The sequence below is a fragment of the Lotus japonicus genome, chromosome 4 (assembly GCF_012489685.1).
Source record: "Lotus japonicus ecotype B-129 chromosome 4, LjGifu_v1.2".
Classification (NCBI taxonomy): Eukaryota; Viridiplantae; Streptophyta; class Magnoliopsida; order Fabales; family Fabaceae; genus Lotus; species Lotus japonicus.
Window position 1 is genome coordinate 79,775,394 of NC_080044.1, and position 19,692 is coordinate 79,795,085.

Genomic DNA, 19,692 nt, shown 5'->3' on the forward strand with positions numbered 1-19,692 from the left:
TGATCTATCTTAAAAGAAATGAATGGTTGAGATTTACTCACATTATTTCCTCAAGTTTTTCTCCACATGAGAGGATCCCCACCCGGGAGAATGGGTAGTTTTAAATTTGTGGTTCTTTTCATTCTATTTTATATTTAAAAATTGATCAATGTGTGTTACATGAGAAGGAAATCTATGATGAAGTATAAAATTCACATCTTTTTCAGCTTTTTAATTTTTTTGGGTTTTATTTTAAATAACGAATAAAATGAAGAGTGGAAATGGAATGACACGAGGCAAAATTCAGTGTTCGCAAAAATTATACCCAACGTATAGATAGTTTTGATAGTAAAATAAAATATTAATTTCAAAAAATAAAAAATCTATTATACTCTTATCTTATTTTATGTCACTATCCAACTCTCTTGCTTTATTTTGCTTTATAAAATACTGCTAAATAAACAAGTTTCTAAATCCAACAAGTTTTTACTTTACTTTTCAATTAACTTTATCTCATTAAACCCTAAACCCTAAACCCTAAACCCCCATTCTCCCATACTTTTCCTCTTGATTTCCCATATCTTCAAAGTGTACCACACAATGCATTTTGTGTTGTGTTGACTGAAGACTGTACCTGCAATGTTCCATTTTCTCACATAAGCCAAATCTTCTTTCTCTGATCGATGCTTTTGCCTTTTTTTTTCCTTCCATTTCTTGCAAATGGAATAGCATTCAAGATGGACACAACACGACACTGAACACATGGCTCAATTCAGAGAGCATATCTCTTGCTCTTTGATACCAAAAAAAATAAACTGTTAGAAGTCCGACATTGGCTAGAGATAGAGCATAGATAGCCTTTATAAGGGTAGTGCAAACCTTAACTCTTGAGCTAGCTTTTGTGGTTGAGTATAGGTCTCCCAATTTCTAATATGGTATCAGAGCCTATCCTAGATCCATTTGTTGTTTGTTGTGGAGACTTCCCATATTCGGGGCACCCGTTGTTATTGATCTCACGTTCCAGGTTGTTCAGTCCTGGACGTGAGGGGGTGTGTTAGAAGTCCGACATTGGCTAGAGATAGAGCATAGATAGCCTTTATAAGGGTAGTGCAAACCTTAACTCTTGAGCTAGCTTTTGTGATTGAGTATAGGTCTCCCGATTTCTAATATAAACAAACAATGAAATCCTTAATTAATTATAAAAGGGTTCGAGGTTTAATGTGTATTAGAATTTACAAGTACAAACACAACATTATTGTGCACAAAAAAGGGGTCAGGAGGCATTTCTTTTTTCCTTTTTTTCAAAAAGGGTACACTTACCTACCCCCCTTCCCCAATATATAGTTATATACAAACAGGGGGGGGACTTCATCTTCTAAAACCAAACCTCCAACTTATCACTCGCTTTCCTTTCACTAGCACACTTTCTCGGTTTCTCCTTCTCCCCTTCTATAAACCTTCACCTCATCACATAAACCCAGCTCCAACAAGCACCTCTTTATCCCAAACTTGTCACTGCTTCACCATCATCCAAAATCATCATCTTCTTCAACCCACCGTACCCCTGCACGTACTCCATTCTCTTCTCTTTTTTTTTTCACCGTCCTCGTTCTCCCACTCTATCACTCCCTTGCCGCGCTTTGTTCAGAGAAGGGGTTTTAGGTTAGATCTGAATCCGTTACTCTTTCTTTTGTTTGGAAAAAGAAAAAAATAATGGTTAAGGCCCAACATGTAGTTTAGGGTATCTTTATTTTAGTGGTAGTGTTAAGAACAAACCAAAAATAATTTTCTTAGACCATCATTATCCAAGAAACTCATTAGAAACCTAATTTAAATTTTTGTAATATCACGTCATTTAAACCACTTTAATCAACTCTATTTATTTTTTACTCCAACCCAACAACTCTAAAAAGTTTCTTAAATTAACCCCACAATATACCTCACCTTTATATTTTTATTATTTATATTTCATTTTAATTAATTCTTATTTTTTATTTATTTTTTAATCATTAAATTTGGAAAAGAAACTTTGAACAAAGTTTCTCACACACAAATAAATGACAATGTACTTTTAGATTCCATGAACCGGTTAACTCGGCCAGTTTGGTTGAACCCGCGAGTCATTATTTTTTTCCCCGCTTGGAATCGATCTCGTTCCCTTGAGGTCTATAACTGTGAACCTTACCACTAAGCTAGCAAGTGTTTTTTTTCATTCCTTCGAAAAATAGCTAGCAAGTGTTTTGAAATTATAGTTACAATTAATTATATATATAAACAGAAATAATAAGCAATACCAGCTTTTCACATTTTCATATTTATTTATATAAGTTTATTCATCATCATAGTATATAATTTGTATAAAAAAACTTGCATAGTGTGCATCTTGATTCTATCATTTAACCATTTATTCATTTTCTATTATAGACTGTAATTGAAGAATAGGTTTTTTACATTTTTATTTTATTTTATTTTATGTTAACTCTTGGATTTCATCATTAAAGTGTTTCTTTTACTATAACTAACATGATAGTGTCACCTTCAACAAACATGATACTATCATGATGAAAATAAAAATTGTATTTTATTGAACAATCAATATATTATGATGGCACAAAATATGATGATTATAAAATATGAATTAGTCTACATTAAAAGTTGGATGGTAAAAATTGATTTCAAGATGTTCCAAAAAATTACTAATTTCTTTCATTTATGGAGAATTATAATAGATGAAAATAAGCGGTAATATGTGAGAGATGTAAATTTAAATGAGTTATAAATGTAATAAAATAAGATAAATAGTCTTAGGTGTGTAAACCATGGTCCTTTCTTAGGTGTGTAAGACATAAAAATGGATCATGGTAGTTTAAGAAAGACTATGGTAGTCTTAGTCTTATTGTCTTACAAACTTAAGATTACTTAATTTATATATTCCATTTATATTTAAATTTACATCTCTCATATTACCGCTTATTTTCTTCTATCATAATTCTCTATAAATGAAAGAAATGAAATGAGTTTTTTTTTAGTTTATCTTGAAAGAAATTTTTACCGTCCAACTTTTAATTTATGCTTATTTATATTTTATCTTCATCATACTCATAATATATTGGTTGTTCAATAAAATATGATTATTATTTCCATCATGATAGTATGTTTGTTAAAGTGTTATTATTGTGTTAGTCATAGTAAAAAAATACTATAATTATGAAATTCTAGAGTTAACATAAAAAAAATTAAAATGAAAAGAAGTTATTCTTCAATTACATCCAATAAAAAATGAATAAGTGGTTAAATGATATAATCAAGAGGCTTAGATGCACACTGCACATGTCTATTTACAAATTGTATACTATAACGATGAATAAGCAAAATAAATAAAAGAATTTGTAGAACTAGGGATGACAATGGAACCCGAACTCGTGGGGTCCGTTCGAGCCCGTACCCGATTTTACGGGTAAACCCCGATATGATTGGGTTTGGTACTGGTGAAACCTGCACCCGAACCCGAACCTGAACAATATATATGAAATTGTAAAACTACTCTTATATATCATGTTAATAACTTAATTTGTTAACAATTTGATCATATTTGAACGTTGCCCCGTATGATAGCTCAAGTGGTATGAGTTGGGGACATAAAGGTAGGATAGGGGGAGGTCCAGGAATCGATTCCTGGCAGGTGCATTTTATATTTCCGATGTACCAAAAAAATCATATTTGAACGTTAAGGTATCATATTTTTTTTGGCAAAAAAGATATAAAAGTTTTTTTCACAACAAAATAAATACAAGTTGCATTTTATTTTGCAAAAAAATCTATATATCAAATTAGGTTAAGACATGAATTTGAGGCTACAACGAGTTTGAATTTGGATTTAATATGAGAGTTTGAGTTTGGGATAGATAAAACTCGAGCCCGACCCGACCCGTTGTCATTCTTATGTGGAACAGTTATAAAAAGAGCCACAGGTCCGTTTTATGGAGATTGCCGCCGCGGTTGATGAACAGGACAAAGTGGAACTGGTGGGGCCACGCCGACAGAGTTGGGGTTGAGGTCAGTGCTGGTGGGAGTGGGAGGAGGAGTTGAATGAAGAGGAACAAGAACAACCACTGATAATTGGCTTCTGATTCTGCCATTGATTTGCGTATTTGTGTTCAGTGGGGTGGGAGATGAGAATTGAGAAATGTGGTGGGAATGGTGTGAGAGTGATGAGGTAAGGTTTTGTTCTTTGCCAATCACTCCCCTTTCACGCCATTTTTACACGAGGAATGAAATGAAATCATTGAATGAAGTCACGTGGAAGGGAATGAATTTACTATTTAGTTTTTTAGTGAGATTAAGGAAAATTCTTTTATATATACACTAAGAAAATAAAGTATTACTCCATTTTTCCTATACTACAACTATATAATAACTAATACTCCCTCCGTTCCTTATTATAAGAACCAGATGAGGGGTATAACTTAGTTTTTTTTTATAAGAACTAATTCAGATTTTAAGGTGCATGAATTATATTTTGGCAACAATACCCTCATTTAATTGAGGTTTCTCTTTCTTTCCACTATGCAACTCATTAATGATAAGTAGAAATTAAGAAAAATAAGTTGGGGTAATTTTATAAAGTCAAGATAAATTTGAACAAATTTAATACTACCAACCACTTTCTTAAGAGGTGTGCATTGGTGGATTGGTTCTTACATATAGGAACGGAGGGAGTACTATTTTTATTTATTTTTTCTTATATTATATAACTGATACTTTTACAATTTTAAGAGAGCATTAATTATACTTTACTAATTAGATTGTTCCTTTCATTTATTGGTGGTAGGAAAATTGAAAAGTTAGAATTGATATTTCTTAACTAATACTTGTTCAACAACCTTAAAGTATCAGTTATATTACTTACTAGGATTATACCCGTGCGATGCACGGAGCCAGATTTCTTATTTCATTCAAGTTTATTCAAATCATCGTAATTAATGTATTAGTTATATTAATATTAATTAACATTAATAAATTATTTAAATGTAAGTGCATACTACTACTAATTTTATAAGTTCTTAGTTTTTTTTAGATATATAAGTTCTTAGTTGTTTGTTCTTAAATATCAAGTTAAAATTAGCTTTAAAAAAAAAAGTTAAAATTAGGCTTAACTGCACTTTTGGTCCCCCACTTATACTATTTGTGCGAAAATGATCCCTAAACTTAAAAATTACAATTCTAGTCCAATACGTTTACATCTGTTTGCACTTTTGCACATCACACACGAGTCAAGAGAGTCTCACACACCATGAGATGTGTAAACCATCCGACCATTGGTCCAAGCCCAATAGCCCAGCACTCTTCTCAACGTGACTCACTTGCAGTAATTTTGCACATGTAGCCGAAGCAGCACCTAGTCATCCCTTCCAAAATTATCTGCCTAATAGTTAAAGCTTAGTTAGAATATGCTTCTTGTTTTTTAAAAATAAATAAAATAGTTCACCCACCAAATCAAAAACTTTTGTAGCAGCAGCCATGACTACTACACCCCTTCTCAAAAACCATCACCGAAAAAGAATTTGGTTTGGAACTATCTAAGGTATCAGTCATGGCATCCACAAGCAAGCTTCCAGATTCAGCAGCTTACCCTAAGAAAGTCAGTGCTATAAGTTAGAAGAATGTCACAGTGCTGAACAAATGTTCTCTAGCCGTTCTGCAAGAAATCACAATGAATGCTAAAGTCATTGATAGTTGAAATTGTAAAGAAAGGTATAAATTCATGGAGAAGTTTATTTGGTTGGATTTATTAAGACACACAAGTAAAGGGAAGGTCATGAAGTGGAGAAGGAAGTAAAAAATCAAACAAATATGAATTTCTGGAGGTTTTTCAAAGGAGGTTTAACCTCCCCTATATCAACTATGTTATTTTCTTGATTTATAGTGTTTACATTGCAGCAGTTTTTGACGCAATTTAATATTAAGATTAAGTAAGAAAATTCAAACATTCTATTACACTTAAGCTTGATTTATAGTGTTTACATTGCAGCAGTTTTTGACGCAATCTAATATTAAGATTAAGTAAGAAAATTCAAACATTCTACTACACTTAAGCTTGATTTATAGTGTTTACATTGCAGCAATTTTTGACGCAATCTAATATTAAGATTAAGTAATAAAATTCAAACATTCTACTACACTTAAGCACTAACAAAGTTAGCCTAAGACATGATTGGCCCCACTATCTTATTCCTTAAGAGTAATGTTACTCACACACCTCTCTTTTGAGGTGTGTGAGGTGGAATGATGAGAGAGATAGGAAGAAAAGAAAAAGTAAGGGAGAGAAAGTATGAGATGTGATAGATGGTAAGAGGAGAGAGATAGAAACAAAAAGAGGTGGAAATGAAGTGTTTTAAAAATGAGGTGTGTATATATCATTACTCACTATCATATAAAATGATGAAAGACACAATAAGGGTCATATAGAGGATTCATGTTTAGCCAGCGTTACCAATGGCCAAAATTAAACATCTTTTTATCATTATAAAATGATGAAAGACACAATAAGGGTCATATAGAGGATTCATGTTCAGTGACCAATTTTTGATGCGGCAACAACATGTTAAAGGAGCATAATCCAAATCAGGTAATGAACCAAGGTCCACAAACCCTTGTTGTAACATGTTCTAGGAGGAACAAAAATCAGAGTGACCAGAACGGTATTCATGAATTATAACTGCTAAGTAATTAAAGAGTGAATTCCCAACATCAATCAGGTACAATAATTTATTAGAACCATATCTTTCTGCTTTCCTCAAACCAAATCCAACGTTCCTTCATTTTTTTTTAAATATTGAAACTAAATCTTGTACACCAACATTTTTTTTAAATATTGAAACTAAATCTTGTACAAACAAAGTGAGTATGTACAAACTAATCTTAACAAAGCAACACCAGAGTAACAATCATAGCAGCTGCAACTTCTAAAGCCTTCCTCAGATCAATCAAATTGCACACTGAGTGTTATCAGTCCTGCTTGTACCACGTCCAGCAGCCCAGCCAAGTCTGATCAGTCCTGCTTGTATCACGTCCAGTAGCCCAGAAAACCTCTATGCCTTCTGTCACTCCTTGCTGCCTTCATCACAATCCGAATTCTCATTCACCACCATGTGTCAACAACCTCTTACTCATTTCCAACTTCAGCATAATTTGATCCATTTGTGTTTCCATTATTAAAATGTTTCAAACATGTTCCCATTAATGAAGGATCTGCAAATATCAGTCATATTATATTGAGAGAAGTCACAATTTAGAAATTATACTACAATACTTTATGCAATAAAGAAAATAAACTGCAAATTCTACCTTATTCTATTCAGAGAGAGAGAGAGAGAAACACTGTAAGTATTTAATAGCCTAGAGAATGGATAAAGGAAGTCAAGTGCAAGTTCTAGAAAAAAGCTGCTGCTTAATTTCAAACACGTCATGCAAGGTTGAAGAGCTAGAGCATTACCATTGCCCAAATCTTAAAGATGATTTTTTTATTGAAGATGATTATCATAATAAAAGATCATGAAGGGTAAGACTTTGGCTAAAATTCAAGGTCTCAGTATTCAAACATCAAGAATTGTTTTGATTTTTCAATCATATGATAATCAGTTTTACTTCATGGTTCAACACCTAAACAACTATAAAATTTTACACAACAGATACCTATTGTTTTTCAAAGCAAGGTTGAAGAGGGCCATTGCTCCAACTTCCTGAGCCATCAAATTTCCTTCATGCACAGCTGATTGTAAAACTGCAAAAGGGCTTCAACAAACTCATTAGCTCCCATAAAAATTCAGGCTTCCAGCTCATCCCTTAGCAACAACCTTTTCTATTCCACCACTTCACTTTTCTAATCATAGAGAAAAGTAGAAACTTTTGGTAGTTTACTGCTAATGTCCAGTGTTGTAAAAATTGGTCTGAATTATTCAGAATCAATGTTTAAAGATTGGAGCAATCATTTATGAGTTGAAATTAATTATCTTTCATGTTAGAACCTGCAGAAATAGTACTGAAATACCAACAAAAAGTAAAGATAAAATCCTTAAGACAAAATGACATCCACCAAACCATCATGCACTTCAGGATAGTCTTTCAAGTAAACATTATGCCATCAAAACATATATATAACACTAATGTACTGTAGCTGAAGGCAGTGAAGAGAACAATATCGAAATACATTAAGAGGCTACACTGTTAGGCATTGAGAATACACCAGTTCATTGAAGATTTGCAGTCTAATGTCTACTGGAAGAATTGAAAAGGATTTATATTTGAGAAAATCACATTAAAACTTTTAATATGAGGGGAAAGTACTGAATGGAAACACATTAATTTAAAATAATCATCTGTATTGTATCAGTTAGATGTCTCAATTCATCAACTTACTTGTCCATGAGAAGAAGCAAAACACACGAAAGCCAAGAACCCCAAAAGAAGAGTGACTCTTGAACATGCATGGATTGTTGACAAACCAAAACTAAGATTGAACATGAATTATATTAACCGTTGAAGGAAAATAAAGATATTACATATCGACAAATGACGTGGATACCTAAGAAGGAGAGGGTAGTGTGTGAGCACCTCACTTTTCAGAGTCAGTACTCAATAAGTCATTTGACATTGAAAAACCTGTCAAAAAATACAAATCCATGGTTAGCTTATAAGCTTCATTAGAGGGTCAGAAAATACTTGGAATATTAAGGATTAACATTCAGCACATGATGATAAATATTTAAATCATAACAGAGCTAAAGATGAAGGGCATTTGAAATAAAAAAAAAAATTACTGCTATTTTCTTTGATAAAGAAAGAAAAATTATCTAATTGTTAAACCAAACATACGATTAGCACCATTAAAATGATCAAACATTTGACTAAAGGTCTGTTGTTCTAAACAACTGAATAAGGTAGTGATGTTCATAAGCCACTATTAATTACCATTCATTGATTATTATTTTACGAATAAATACTCCAGATTACTGAAAAAATAAAGTATTAAATGCTTTTCGTGTTCTAATGATATTAAATGCTTAGAAGTTGTCATTTAATACATTTTATTTCAGTCCTGTATCACTCAACTCAAACTATAAGCAAACACATAGAGATAAAGCACTCTAATGGCTTGATATATTTACTACTTGGCACAGGCTACAAATTCTAGTATTTATCATGATAACTGCAATGGAAAAGGCTGTTTTTATCAATAGTAGCTATTAAAATTTGTAATTGTAAGTCAAAAAAGAATTGCTCACATGCCTGCTGAAGTCTCAAAGCAACTTTCTGGTACACTTCGTTCATCTCTGTGAAGTAATTTTCTTTTATGGTTTGGATCTGTAGGTTGAAATAAGCATAATCAAATAATCAAAACATTAGTAACCTCGAGACTTCTCATGATTTAATCTGTAGGTTGAAATCGGTAGAATCAATTATCAAATAATCAAAATATTAGTCACCATGAGACCCCTCACGCAAGGCATTTGTATCACCGTTGCATCAACACTTTTGGAGGAAATAAAAGAGGTTCTTTTTCTTTTTTTAACCTTTTGTTGGGTATCATAAATTGCAAGTTTCACTTCCATTCTCAAATTTAGATGTCTAAACAATAGTACCAACTTGCAGTGGAGAAATGCCATTTATATCACTATAACATTTGATTAATAATTACAGAGTCTTTAAACTGCAGAATGGCACTAAATAAAAGAGGATAAAAAAGTAGTAATAAATAAGCAGTTGCAACAGTAGAGTAATGTTATGCTCAGAAGGATGAATAAAAGATTCCAGTCCAATGGGTATATTTAGAGAAAAAAAAATTATATCATGATTTTTCCTCAAAGACTAATTAAGATGTCACATTCTTGTTAATTAATATTTTCACCATAAAAGTCATCATATAACTCTTATTTAATTTACATCACAGTTTGCTTTATCAATATCTGTTGTCATAGCAAAACTATATAGTGAGGAAATAAAAGTAAATAGCACAGTACCTTTTGGTACACTTCTTCTCGCCAATCAGCCCCACTTGGTTGTGCAATCTGTGCTGTAGAATCCAAAGAAGCTACAATAGGTATGATATGAAGCAAACATAAGAATGCATGAGTGTGATAGCAGACCAGTAATGAAAAGGACCAACACTATGTGCAAACAGCAGAGGATACCACCCCACTATCTATAGTTATTTAGAAGTAGGGAATACTTAGTGGGGGTGGGGGGGAGAAAAATATTGGTGTTCATTAGTTAGTTGAGAAAGGGTCAGGGTCTCTAGAATATCCTGAGGAATTGTTAGTTTATGTATCATCTTCTACCTTTAGATCATCTTGACCAGAGGGGGTACTACTAAATAACACAACATATTCTGGCTCTTCTCCCTATTTTCACTCTGCCACTAATCCAGTTCTATAGAGTGCTTGGCTTTTTCCAATAGAACCATAAACTACAAAAATATAATGACAGAGATAAGTAAATAGATTCATATTCATACTTGTTGATGATTCTGGAAAAGCTCTTTGAGATTCATATAATTTTTTGTTTTGATCAGAAGCATTTTGCTGAAGTAAAGACCCTGATGCTTGAAGTCTTTGTTGTATATCTCGTAAGAGTGGCTGCGGCTGCAAATATAGACAACATATATGACCCAAAATTCGAATAAGTGGAACAAATTAGAGAAAAATATGGTTCGGAAGCAGGACAGAAGACTGGTACACAATGTGAGAATTTCATGAGAAGAGGGTTCAATTTATAGAAACACTCTCAGCATTCATTCGAGTTCCAATTCAAATTCAAAATCAAAAAGAGAAATTTGACACATCAAATCAGAACAGCTGTAAAGAAAATAGGGGATGCATTAGGGTATAGGAAAAATACCTGTAAAGTGATGTCCATAGGGACGAGAAGAGTAGAGGAAAGCGCATAGCTGAGGGAAGGGTAGCTGCAGAACGCCGTCGAAAACGGAAAAGGAGTAGAGGGACGAGCAGACCCTACACGGTAGAAGCAGGAGAGGGTCGAGCAGAGCGTAGAGGAGGGGAAAGAGCATAGCTCAGGGAAGGGTAGCTGCAGATGACATCAGAGGCAAACAAAAAAGCAGTAGAGGAAGATTGCAGAGTCTACACGGTAGAAGCAGGAGAGGGAGAAAGGGAAAGATTGATTTCTGCTAACCTATCATTCTACCAAAGAAGCCCAAATAAGAATAGGCCCAACTATCTAACAACTACAACAACAAAAAAATGGTGCACTATGAACAGTGAAATTGCATCTTGCATTTTAAGTTAGTAGATATAAGAACATGAGGAGTAGTAACAACGGGTGGAACACGATTGCTTTTGAATGAAGATACCTGTAAGTACAAAAAAAATATGAGTCTTATTTAACAATTCAAACAACAATAAATTTTTATTTTATTTTAATTCGAGATAAAATTAATTTTGACAAAATTGATTGTGGTAAAAGTGACTTGAAGTGATTTATGTTTTGTACACTTAAGAGAAATGTGATTTTTATAGGGTAAAGTTGTTGAATCTAGTTGTAAAACCTCATAATTTACTAATGTTAGAGCTACTCTCTCTAACTTTCTAAAATCAATTCTCCAATATGACTCCCAAACATCTATAAATCATGTTTGGTTTTGTGTTTGCAAGTTAGAGTCGATTATGCTTCTATAAAAGTTAGAAAAGTAGCTTCTTTCCACCATGATTTAATTTTGACTTTAAAATGGTTTCTTAATGAGTTTTCAAATATACATTATATAGTCTTTTAAAAGTGATTTTGCTCGACGAGAATTGTTTGAGGTTACTCAATGGAGAACCAAACACACATATTAGATTGTGTAAATGTGCTTTCAAGATCTTAGAACCTTACGGTCCTTTAGCAAGTTTACAATCTAGATCACATGTAGGATCTTGAATAGGAATGACTCCTTGCTGGATCGCGACCTTTTCGAGAGGATTGTGGGATCCCAATCCTTGAGGCTGGATTTCAAAGTTGAGATTTAGGGTTTCAGCCACCCATTTGCAATCAATAATCGTGATTCGCCCAAGGAAACCCTAAACTCCTAACTAAACTCTGCTTATACAATTGTCAAGCACAAGTGTGTAAAAATAGCTACACATTATATACCGTAAGCATTAACGTGCATTCACCATGTGTGTAAAAATGTTTCCAAACATATTCTTGAATGATTAATTCTTATAACAGGAAAAGAAGAGTCCAGAATCAAGTATTTTAAGATACAATATGTAACCACTCACAATAGATATATAATACAAATACAAATGTCGTGCAACAACAGTTCATAACTCACTCACTTTCATCTAGTTAACTAGTTTTGACCCCTTTCACTGATCTCTCCAATAGTTGTTACAAACCTTTATGTTGGAGTTATCAGCCCTTATTTATAATGAAAATGCCGGACAAGATTTCATTCATAATGATAATGTCATTTATTCTCAAGCTACTGATTCCCAGTCATGGGACCTTTCTTGGTATCCCAGCTGACTCTTACCCACGGTTGGCCAGGAGGTGCTCTTGCTTCAGGAGCAGAATGGCTATCAAGATTCTTCATTACTCTTTCCCGCACTGCAGCAAAGACCTAAGCGACTAACGAGTGGCATGAGAATTGCATTCATAAGAAAAACAAACGAGTTTAATTTTTATGCACCGACGGTGTAAAGTTTTTTAGACTATCAACCAATCAAGAGTCAAGGATGTGAGAAAATCTTTTTATTTAATGTCATTAATTGATGTTGCACATCCTTAAAATCTAATTGATTGGCGGTGTAAAAAACTTTATAGGTGCATTATCTTTTTTCTCAAAACAAAATCCAACGAAATAATCTCGGAAATCGTCATTTAAATGATGGAATGAGACTAACTGGATTTGAGTTTATAGTCTCTGGAGGTTGCTCCTGCCCTGATATCCACTTCCATAAATCTGGATTCCCCTGCATAACAACATAAATAGGATTTTAAAGTGACATGGACTCCAATCAATAGACCTGTAACTCAAACTTCAGCAACTATAGTTAGCTATCTCATTTCCAATTAGGAATTGCAACAAAACCATCACACATTCTACATATTAGTGCGATAACCTTTGCGCTGCACGGAATTTTATGTTGTAAATTTTTAATAAATAAATAAGCTATTGGTTTATAAGTCAACCGTGTAAAGATAACGAAGAGAAAGATGAAATAAATAATTGAAATTGTATTGTATACATCAAACATTTCCAAAAACTTCCTTAAACACTACATTTAGAGTAGTGATATGTTGTTTGTCCGCCTCATCAAGTATACAAAGTTTAAGACTTTTTCTTGAGCGTACTCTAGAGAGAGCTACATATAATTGACAATGTGTGAAGACGGGCCTCGGGAGGAAGAGCTCTGTAACACCCCAACTTTTGGGGGTCACAATTAGTAACCTATTAAATAAAATGAAATGATTTTACAAAATGATTTACAAATAAGGGTATATTTTTTTTTTCATTTGTTTTCTAAAACATTTCTAAAACCTGATATGCATATACTTGCCCCAACCCATACATCCGGCCTTAACTAGGCAAGCCTCGTGAGTGACGACGGATGTTCTATACATGTAATATACAATAATGTAATGCATTAACAGACAACAAGGTTCAGAATGCGATAACACCCTAAGTCCAATATACTTCCTACAATCCCCGCACTGGAGAGTTGCAGAAAAGCAATGCATCGGAACCTACCCAAAATCAAAGTAAGTTATACAGCCATCCCTATAAGCTTTAACCAATAACAGTAAGCTTCTCTACCCAAGGCTCTAGCCTTACATCTAACTATTACTTCTACCAGTCTTCGGTTAATCTACTCACTCCAAGAAGTCTTCCCGTAAGTCAATCCAATCACCTCCTGGCAGCGATCAACAGCTACACGCAGCAATACCTGTTAGGGCCTGGCAGTTTGCCGACCGCCCAAACACAAACAAAGCAAACAAGGCAAGAAAGGGTCAACTTCCTAGAATACTGTAATATAACACTACAAAAAAATTGGCATTTTGCGGCGGTTTGAACCGCCGCAGAACGCTTCTCGCGGCGGTTTGTCAACCGTCGCAGTTACTAGTGTCGCCAGGCGTTCTGCGGCGGTTTGTACCAACCGCTGGAATAGCCGCCGCTAATAGCATCTCGCGTTTTGCGGCGGTTCCAACCGCCGCAGATAGCTAACAAAAACCGGATTTTAACAACTTTTGGCGGCGGTTCGAACCGCCTTGATATACTTTGTGGGAGAATTGATATAATCTTTAGCGGCGGTTTAAACCGCCGCAAGTTGTTAATTTTTTTTTTTTGCTTTTTTTGGTTTTTATAGAAAATGAAATTTACTATCATCATACCTGTTTTCTAGATCAACCCAGATTCTGTTAAAATTATTATAACTTGTAAATGTGAAAAACATATAGGTAAAAATAAGTTCATTCATTTGCATTCAACATAAATCCAACTACTAAAGTGTTAAATTCAGTACAAACATGTAAATGGTCCAACATTAACATCATCATAAGAAACACTAGATCCAACTACTAAAGTGACAAGTTCAGTAGAATAATCCAAAAAAAGCTCAGTCTTAAATCATTCCCCCAATCCTACATGAAGCTAAGAAGACGGTCCATTGTTTCCGGGATTATGACTAGCGGACGAAGATGGCCTTGGTTCGTTTGGAGAGCCTAAATCAGTAACCTGCAAGTAGTTAATTTTTATTAATATTCAGCTAAATGGACAATGGCAAAAATATATATAATAGAGAAGTACTAGGTGTACTACAAACCAAATAACAATGAGAGAAAAAACAAGGATAGTACTAGCAATCCTTCTGCAATGGAGCCTGTGGGTTGTGCCCTGTTGTGCACGTATGATTTTAGCAATCCTAAGTACCTAATCAAAAGAGACATTTGATAGTTAATGTATATCTAGGTAGAAATCACGAAATTAAAAAAAAAAAACTTAGAACTAGTTCAGGTTTTACCTTTCTACAGGGTACATCCATCGGTAATATACGGGGTCTCTAGGATGCCTAATCATGCCATCATTATTAGCAGACACAGCATGCCATCTCATATCATTAGCAGTCTTTGAAGACAAAAACAATCTTTGCAATCGAGGCTTCAGAGGAAAGTAACGAAGAACTTTTCGAGGCACTTTCTTCTTGAACTTGTCAACTTCTGACACCGGGTTCTCACCATTTCCACTCGGTTCTCTCCATCTAGACATGGTACAAGTTTTGCATTGTTCCCTGTTTTCATCCTCACCCCAGTACAACATGCAATTTCTTGGACATGCATGTATCTTTTCATAGCCCAAACCAAGTTTGGTTATATATTTCTTTGCCTCGTAAAATGAACTTGGAATTTGTGCATGTTCAAATGCATCATGTAGTAGCTCTATTATCATTGTCATTGCCTTATCAGTCATCTTACATAGGCATTTGATATGATACAGCTTGACTATAAAAGAAAGTTTAGAATACCGTGTGCACCCTTCGTACAATGGTTGTTCCCCATCTTTTGCCAAATCATAAAACTCTCTAGCTTGATTTCCTTGTGGCCCAACATTTGGCATTGGTCCTTCACCTTGGCCGACGCCTTCATTTGAATCATTGTCACGATGCATATCGACCCCAAAAGCTTCATTGACCATGTTTCGGATAGGATCTTCATCATTCACAATGTTTGGTCCTAAACTTGACAAATTGGCAGTACAATTGTTTTCAGTTTCCACTTCATGGGACTCGCCATGATCAAACCAAAAGGTGTAATTTCTCGGGAATTGCTTAATAATTAAGTGCTCATACACTACATCTCTAGTCAGCCACTTTCTAAAATTGCATAGACCACAAGGGCATAATATTGCACCATCAACAGAACTACGCTCAAAGGCAAAGTCTAAAAATCCCTTAACCCCTTCCTGATATGCAGGTGAATTTCGTGGCAACAAAATCCATGACTTATCCATTGCTACTTTCTGTAGTAATCAATAAAAAATAGTAACATTTACAAGTTATTAACCAACAAGTTATCCAAAACATGACTCTTTCATGACTCCTTCAAAACATGCTATTAACCAACAAGTTATCCAAAAAAAATCACTTACTGTTCAGTTATTGGCACCCAAGTTGCTGGCTTTGATGGAGTTCTTTTGAGATCTGCACATTATATATCAAGGTAGAAAAATTAGTATATATCAAGGAGTCTCTAACGCTGGTATTTTATTTTCTTTATGACTTATCCTATGCTTGTTATTTTACTTTGAAAAGCTAAAGTTAGATGCTCTAGTCTCTTTTTCCCCTTTAAAAGTAAAACCATTATGTGGCACAAAAAGGTATACATAACAGATACAAGCAAAAAAGAAACCAAACAAAAGGTTACTCCAACGTCTCATCCCATCATCATGAAATCAAACACACAGTTACAAGACAAATACTATGCACATAAAGAAAAGTTTCCAAACCTTGCACCTACATTTTAAACAGCGAAAACCAGAACATACAACTAGGTCATGAAATCTGGAGAACCATATAGCACAAAATCATCAAGGTGTTAGCATTTAAGTTATAAAAATAGGCTAGAAATTACTCAGCAGTTATGCCAGTTTCCTCACATCCTTAGCATCATATACCAACCTTTGCATATTATAAGAGAAATGAAACACGATTCACCGTTCATTTCAACCTTGGCTAACGAAACTATGTATATGAGGCTGGCTTAAAATGAAATTAAAAGACACCAAACAATGAAATAGCCCAGGATTCTCAAAACATAACTACCATCTCTAGCTGATCGATCACCAGCTTTAATTAATGAAGCATACCTATTTTTTATTTTGTGGAAACAAATTCCAAGCTTCACCTGAAACAAAACCCAAAAATGCCACTTGATTGAGATATTAACGTCTATGAATTTGAGAATAAACCCTAACCTTCATTACAATGCAGGCTTACACATTACCCTCAATTTGGTGATTTAAAAATAGCTTAATTTGGCATATTACCCTTACTGAGTAATTTCATCGAGCACCTTATGTACCATTTTGTTTCCAATTAGGAACCACAAACTGTTGCTGAATAATTTAGGCATATCAATTAACATAGGCAGCTTTGTTCCCAATCAGTATCATAATTCATAAACCACGTTGACATTGGAAGCAAAAAATCAGAAAATGTATTAACTCCTCAATAACAAATGCAAAATCTTACCTTAAATCTCAAATCAACGTGGAGGTTCTGCAAGGAAAACTCAAACAGTGAACACTGAAGATCTGAAGTGCACAAGAGAACAGAGAAACAAGGTGTGGAGCGACGATGAGGAAGCTACTCAGTAGAAAAAGTTACCTGAACAAACATGAAGAAATCAAAATTAGGGATTGTGAAATAGTGAAACCAGACGCAGGAGAGGAGAGGAGAGGAGGGGAAAAGAGAAGAGAAGAGAGGAAAGGAGAAGAGAACAAACCCTACGTGAAGGCAACAAGACGCTGAAGCAAGGAAACAAAGAAGAGGCCAACGTGAAGAGAACCAGACGCTGAAGCAAGGAAACAAAGAAGAACCCAACGTGAAGAAGCTCGGTTTTAGGGATCGGTAGGTTTTTTTTTTTAACAAGAGGGAAAGAAAAATTGGGGAAATTAAAATAAGTGAGGGAAAGTAAAATTGGGAGAGGGAAACTGAAATCTTAGATTTGGGCCAAATTTGTATGAAATTGTAAGCTTGCGGCGGTTATAAAGCCCAACCGACGCAAGTTATTTTAAAAAAACAAACAAACAAACAAACCGCTGCAACAACCGCCGCACATTATTAATCCACTGCGGCGGTTGTAACCGCCGCGAACAATCTGATATTATTTTTTTAAACAAAACACCTACCAACCGCCGCTAAACACCTTACAACCGCCGCCAAATTAACATACTTGAGTCGGTCGCTTAAACCGCCGCAGGAAACACTTTTGCGGCGGTTAAGGGAAACCGCCGCAAAAAGACCGCCGCAAAATGTCCTTTTTCTTGTAGTGTAAGTCCTAAAGAGATTTAGCATAGTTATGAACACCGTATAATAACTATTAAGGTCGATGTGTGTCCATCTCTATCATCAGAGCGTCAATCCCTCAACCCATCGCTCGTCGCCTAGGCGTAGGTAAATCTTCATCTCATTTCTAAGGCAGCACCACGTGTTACTAACGTAATGGCACGACCCAGAAGCAAAACAACTAACGCAAGTAAGGTCTATCCTCTCTAATCAATCAACATGTATTATGTTGAGGGTCTAACCTCTAAACCCAATAATCCATAATGAGATTAAGGACAATCCTCCTAATCCAATAGCGAATGGTATGATCAAGGTCCAACCTCTTTAATCAACCAGTATGTAATATGATTAAGGTCCAACCACTTTAATCAGGTAGTAAATAATATGATTAAGGACAAGCCTCTTAATCAAGTGGGAACTAATAGGATTAAGGACAAGCCCCTTAATCAAAGGATAATTAATAGGATTAAGGACAAGCCCCTTAACCAGCAAATAAATTATAGGATTAAGGACAAGCCCCTTAATCAAGGATAAATAATATGATTAATTAATGGGATTAAGGACAAGCCACTTAATCAGAGAATAATTAATATAAGGTTCAATCCATTAACCAAAGTGGAGTCCGATCTTCCGATCATCTCCCTTCAAGTGATGCATGCAAGCAAATGCTAGTAACAACGATTCGTCCTTGCCCGGATACGTGTCTAGCTATGGTTCATTGCCTCTATCGTTTTTGCCTAAGGTAAACGTCGGTCCTTTGACCAATTACTTCACACAAGGAGTAGCACCTGCACTTAATGGTGGTTCTACTCATAACGGCTCCTCTTCATGATGTTCACAACTCGAATCATTATCTTTCCTCGAACCTCGAATCTTCGACCCTTCCCATTTTCGAACTCATTTCATATCCTAAGTTTTCCTCGAAAGGGGTTATCTTTATCATTCAAAGTGTTCTATCTTGAGTTAATTCATTATGGAATTTATTCTCAAATCAAGTCTTATGCATTTATTTGTTTCAAAATCTAACAAGTCAAAAGATCCCCATTATCCCCAAGTTCCATTTCCTGAGAAAGCCCCAATCCATCACGTCAGCAGCATCTCAAACCTTCCGTCGGATCCTACTTGCTAACTCTTATAACACTCCGCATTCGAAGTCGATATACCCATAAGGTTTGGGCATAAAACAAGATTCATGCACTTTTGCAATTTAAAGGAATAGAACATGTCTATCCACTATAAAACAATAAGACGGAAACCAGTAAACGGCCGAAGCCTCCAGAAAACGGAGACGCACGTCTCTATCAGTTCACAACGGCTGAAGCCTCAGAAATCATTTTCTCAGTCCAGTACAACAGTCATAATCACAAGCAATAAACATGTCGAAGTTATCGATGCCTAAATCATATAGCTAATAACTAGGAGAGTTGCCCTTACCTCGAGTTGTTCTAGTTTTGCGGTGCAGGTCTCGCTCACAAGCTTGCTCAGTCAAGCCCAAGGTTTCCACAAACGAACCTTAGGGCAAACAAAGCAAAAAAATCAATCAAATTAAGTCGATATAATCGAAACAATACTAACTAAAGTTAGACAAAGCTCAAGAAGCTTCAGAGTACGACATTTAGGCACGAATGAAAGGGTTTTCCCCGAATGGATGAGT

The 19,692-nt window shown here is 34.9% G+C and overlaps 2 protein-coding genes across 6 annotated transcripts; both read right to left on the reverse strand.

The window, feature by feature from the left end:
- Window positions 1-6,716: 6,716 nt before the first annotated feature.
- Window positions 6,717-11,178, reverse strand: LOC130715369 (mediator of RNA polymerase II transcription subunit 15a). The gene is made up of 7 exons (XM_057565460.1): window positions 10,876-11,178; window positions 10,493-10,619; window positions 9,999-10,069; window positions 9,268-9,342; window positions 8,564-8,640; window positions 7,675-7,762; window positions 6,717-7,230 (listed from the first exon to the last, which is right to left on the reverse strand). Exons 1-5 carry the CDS (start codon window positions 10,891-10,893, stop codon window positions 8,614-8,616), a joined length of 318 nt encoding a protein of 105 aa, XP_057421443.1. The 5' UTR covers window positions 10,894-11,178; the 3' UTR covers window positions 6,717-7,230; window positions 7,675-7,762; window positions 8,564-8,613.
- A 3,252-nt stretch (window positions 11,179-14,430) lies between these two features.
- Window positions 14,431-19,484, reverse strand: LOC130714843 (uncharacterized). Of its 5 annotated transcripts, none has more exons than XM_057564805.1 (7): window positions 17,481-17,633; window positions 17,223-17,357; window positions 16,838-16,875; window positions 16,121-16,172; window positions 14,997-15,991; window positions 14,833-14,905; window positions 14,431-14,710 (listed from the first exon to the last, which is right to left on the reverse strand). In XM_057564805.1, exons 5-7 carry the CDS (start codon window positions 15,980-15,982, stop codon window positions 14,627-14,629), a joined length of 1,143 nt encoding a protein of 380 aa, XP_057420788.1. In that variant the 5' UTR covers window positions 15,983-15,991; window positions 16,121-16,172; window positions 16,838-16,875; window positions 17,223-17,357; window positions 17,481-17,633; the 3' UTR covers window positions 14,431-14,626. The 5 variants fall into 5 exon arrangements, with proteins under 5 accessions (XP_057420788.1, XP_057420787.1, XP_057420789.1 ...); XM_057564804.1 differs by having other exon boundaries at window positions 17,476-17,630; XM_057564806.1 differs by lacking the exon at window positions 16,838-16,875 and having other exon boundaries at window positions 17,476-17,630.
- Window positions 19,485-19,692: the final 208 nt, after the last annotated feature.

Coding starts and splice junctions, on each gene's coding strand:
- LOC130715369 (XM_057565460.1), bottom strand. Junction 9,343..9,998: donor GAGAAGAAGTGTACCAAAAG/GTACTGTGCTAT, acceptor TTCAACCTACAG/ATCCAAACCATAAAAGAAAA. Junction 8,641..9,267: donor TTGCTTTGAGACTTCAGCAG/GCATGTGAGCAA, acceptor ATTTTTTGACAG/GTTTTTCAATGTCAAATGAC.
- LOC130714843 (XM_057564807.1), bottom strand. CDS start 15,982: ATGGATAAGTCATGGATTTTGTTGCCACGAAATTCACCTGCATATCAG. Junction 14,906..14,996: donor TGGATGTACCCTGTAGAAAG/GTAAAACCTGAA, acceptor TCTTTTGATTAG/GTACTTAGGATTGCTAAAAT. Junction 14,711..14,832: donor CCATTGCAGAAGGATTGCTA/GTACTATCCTTG, acceptor AACTACTTGCAG/GTTACTGATTTAGGCTCTCC.